Below are 4,352 nucleotides of genomic sequence, written 5' to 3'. Positions count from 1 at the left end.
GGAGCTGTCACGTGAGAAATGAACGACTCAGACAGACTCACAGTTGAGAGTCGTGAACTAATCAGTTCTGTTTCCTGTGACGAGTGAACGTAAGAGTCCAAGATCCTTCACGCATGCAAGTAAATGAATGAATCACTCACTGAGACAACCCGTTCCTCCCGAGTCATATACACGATTACGTCTTATGAACAAAACGTTCATTGAACAACACAACACTAAGTCCTACTTGTGAACTTGGAGGAAAAATATGTACCCCGACTTAACGAGTAGCAGCTGAATGACGTCACAAAACAATGTCAGCGCCCATGGAAACACACACTGTAAATGGTAAACCATAAACTAAAAGGCAACAAAACGTATATTTGCATGTATTAAAATTAAAATACATACAATCATATAGTAAAACCTGTTCTGCATGTGCATTGATGTAGAAATATGTTAGGCCTATTAGGTAGCTGGCTACAGGAAAGAATCTCAAAGTAATCTTCTCTGCATAAAAGTTATTGTTAAAAATGCCAAAACATTAGGAAGTGTAACCTACAACACTTGAGGGTTACCAGCTGATGTAGCTAGAGGAGTACACAGAACTAGTAAGGTAGAGGCTATTTATATCAGTTGTTTGCAGTTAAACTGCCATCCTTTGAAGTAACACCTAAAGCACTGCTGAGGGTGCCACTGTGTGCACACTTTGTCACGGTCAGCCATGGTTTTTGTTCACTTACGGCGTCATGCACCACCGTGCACCTGGAACGCTTTGAGGTGGGAAGTCGGAAGTTTCAACTGGGAAATATCCCAGTTCTGACCGGTCTCAAACGGTCGAAAGCTAAGCTAAACTTTCTGGATGTTTTTTTAAAAATAATGACTGTTTTTAAATATAATTGTTTTCAAATGTGTCTCAATAAAGTAAAAAGAAAATCAACAGGTCATTGTGGCCTGTTTGTAATTGTTGCTTTGATGTTTTTACTTTTGTTTTTTGGTTTAATAGGTTTTTTTTACATTTGAGCTTTAAGGCCTCGGTGACTCATAGAGGTATTATCACAAACGATGTCAGCTGGGATTGGCTCCAGCCCCCCGCGACCCTGTATGCAGGATAAGCGGTTGACGACGGATGGATGGATTTTTCATAATTGGTGAATCTGCATATAAAACCTGTTTTGACCAATAAACAATCAATCAATCTAGTTAAGGACACACTGTACTTAAGCTGAAATACATTCTGTTCAGTCTGTGTGGTTGTGGTCGTTTATTTTTAGTGATCTGCACTGAAGAGGGGTGAGTTTCGGATGTGTGTATCGGTTAGCCACAGCAAAACCTTCAGGTCAAATTTTCCATCCAACAGCTTTGTGAAACCAACAGAACCACAGAGGAAAAACAAGAACGAGACAAAGTTTATTGATCCAACAAAGAAACACGTTGCTGTGCCAACAAGAAACAATAAACATAAATAAATCATAAAATAACAGTAAACTTAGTTATTACCCACAAAACAACGTGAAGCTACCAGAAACAAAGTCTGTGGATGGATGAGTGAAGTAAACTGAAGACCTTCACTCAGGAGCCCAACAATTGAGTCCCAGTGAAAGAAAGTCAAAATTGACATGTTTTAATTAAATTAATATTAATTAAATAAGTTTTGTGGATGACTTACATAGAGTACTGAAGGCCCAGTACGCCTGTATGTCATTGTACTGTCCAACTTATACAGTGTGTCGTTCTGGGGCACTTTGTTTATATTTCTGTATGAGGAAGTGTTGCTTTGTCTAATTTATCTAAATCATATAAAAAATAAGAATTGTATAAGTGGATGTGCTGAGGTGTGAGGGGCTCTGGGGACCAGTTCCAGGCCAGCTGGACATCAGTGGTTGGACTGGTGTGAAGGTGTGAAGGTCTACCTCAGTGAAGAGTAGACGACCTCTGGCTCTGCTGGAAACTCTGAACACACAAACAGTTCAAACAACATGAGAAACTGTTGGAGACAAAGAAACTCCATCACCAGACAACAACTCTGCTTCACTCAGTTCTCAGGAACCAACAAGAGTTTCAAACTAGAGATTCACTGAATCAGGTCGCACCAGTAAAACTTCAGAAACGTCTCAGCTGGTAAAAAGTTTTGCTGGCACAGACACGTGGTATAGATTCTGAATGAACAGAGGAGCTATTAGAGTCCAAGAGTTTAAAAATTTAATAAAATGATCTACAGGTTGAAAACATATTGAAAGCAATACAAAGTGCCTGAGAGCCTGGCTCTGACCAAACTTCATAAATAAAGAGCAGCTGTACCTCTCGTCCTTTGTGGTTTGATGGCTATTTGTCCATAAATGACGTCATCTGTTCCTCTCACTGCTGAGTAGACTGCAGCTGGATCACTCTCTGGAAAATAAAATGTATACAAATTACATTACTGCAGGTACTACAGCTCACTGGTTCTTGAGATTTGGGCAAACAAATGTCCCACTGTCTGAATGAATAACATTATCTTATTTAAACAACCAGGGTCTGAGGGTCTTCAGCACAAATTTAGTTTTTTTATAGTTGTTTTAAAAATTATAAATTAAATGATTTTATGATAGCTTAGTACCCACAAAATACATTGTCCTCAGACAAGAGATTTCATTTTAATTTGATTTTTTGGCAGTTTTGTCCACACTGTCAGATATTTATTTAACAGCAATAAAATCAGGCAACTACCCTGACCCTCTTCCCACCCTCCACATTTACTAAATGCATTAGTCAAACAAGCTACTGTAATGAGCTATTTTTTTTACATTTTTTTCAACATATTATTGGTAAAGTCACAACCATAATATGACCTCTTTATTTCAACGCATTCTCATCTCAGGGCATCATTTCCTACGCTTTCAGACAGCGAGACAAAGCATAGTTATTTGACGCTAAATGTACCCTAACCCTACGCCACAGCATCACAAAGGAGGATAACCCTACCTGCTAGGCTGATATGAACAGCTGTAGTCACTAAAGCCACTGACTTAAGTTAAGGCACAAACCCCTGTGTTGATCATGATAAGGGCAGGGGGCTTTGAGGGGCTGCCAACACGCCTAACACTAATGTAGAACTTCACACACCTGGGGCCGTCTCACAGTATTTTCTTACTATATGAATCACCTGTGCAACATGAATTAATTTAGTTTCACAATTTCATTATCATTTTATAACATTTCCACAAATTGAGCATTTGCTAAATTTCAATTCATTAATTACATTCTGACTTTCCTTTTATGTAAGAAACAGGTATTTAAAGAATTTTAAAAAATCATTGCCACTTTAAAATTAAATGTGTTTTTTATGTCCCAAATTATTATTTTGTGTACTAAATGTTAATGTTGTAAAAGTTCTTAGAGGGCTACATGTGAAATAATTTTAAAAAATGAACAAAAGTTAATATTCAACATTTAATATAAAATATATGAACCTTTGGTGTAGACACAATGATTTGAAAGCTCTAAATCACTATAAGGCTAAATAAATAGGATTAGTAATGAAAGGCAAAACACATATTATACAAAACAATTACAAAATGAGGAGGTTGCACCAAAATATTGCTAATTAGTGAAATCTTGTACTATAAATATATAAGTTTAGATTTCTTAACATTAAATTTTTTTCTTTTCAAAATTAAAACCTGTTTTATCCAAATTCAGTGAGCTGATATCAGTTCTGTTATATGAGACATTGAGACGAGACCCAACCAGCAGATACAAGAAAATTATATTACCATTTGTATCCTGGAGAAGCCATTCCATGCATTTATGGACTACCCAAGATACACAAAGAAGGAGCCCCACTACAACATTGCCAAACACATTTCTACCATCTTAGCTCCATTGGTGGGAAACACGCCTCACCACGTCCAAAACTCTATTGACTTTGTAAACAAAGTTCGAGGACTAAAACTGGATCCAGATGAAACCATGGTATCCTATGACGTGACTTCTTTGTTCACCTGCATCCCCACCATAGAGGCAGTAGAAACCGTTAGGAAACGGCTAACACAGGACAACACCCTGGACAACAGAACTAGCCTCAGCCCTGACCAAATCTGTAAATTACTCGACCTCTGTCTAAACACCACCTACTTCCAGTACAACGGTGGATTCTACAGACAGAAGCATGGCTGTGCCATGGGCTCACCGGTATCCCCGATTGTGGCCAACATCTACATGGAAGAAGTGGAGAATAAATCCCTCAACTCCTTCAGAGGAACAGCACCGAGCCACTGGTACAGATATGTGGACGACACCTGGGTCAAAATCAAAAGCCAGGAAGTGCAAGCCTTCACAGAACACATCAACTCTGTGGACAGTAACATCAGGTTCACACGAGAAGATGTTCA

General features: G+C 38.4%; 1 protein-coding gene across 1 annotated transcript in view; it reads right to left on the bottom strand.

Annotated features, from left to right (window-relative positions):
• Nucleotides 1-1,439: 1,439 nt before the first annotated feature.
• LOC123979965 (high affinity immunoglobulin gamma Fc receptor I-like) overlaps nucleotides 1,440-4,352 on the bottom strand; it is a 24,231-nt gene continuing 21,318 nt past the window's right edge. Inside the window, exons 6-7 of the mRNA XM_046064076.1 lie at nucleotides 2,281-2,370; nucleotides 1,440-1,932 (exon numbers count right to left, since the gene is read on the bottom strand). Of these exons, the coding sequence (XP_045920032.1) occupies nucleotides 1,889-1,932; nucleotides 2,281-2,370 (134 nt within the window). The 3' untranslated portion in view covers nucleotides 1,440-1,888. The remainder of the gene's footprint in view (nucleotides 1,933-2,280; nucleotides 2,371-4,352) is intronic.

Source organism: Micropterus dolomieu, linkage group LG12 (assembly GCF_021292245.1).
Source record: "Micropterus dolomieu isolate WLL.071019.BEF.003 ecotype Adirondacks linkage group LG12, ASM2129224v1, whole genome shotgun sequence".
Taxonomy (NCBI): Eukaryota; Metazoa; Chordata; class Actinopteri; order Centrarchiformes; family Centrarchidae; genus Micropterus; species Micropterus dolomieu.
Note: the sequence above shows the minus strand (reverse complement) of the source record. Positions and strands in the feature narration are given on the sequence as shown.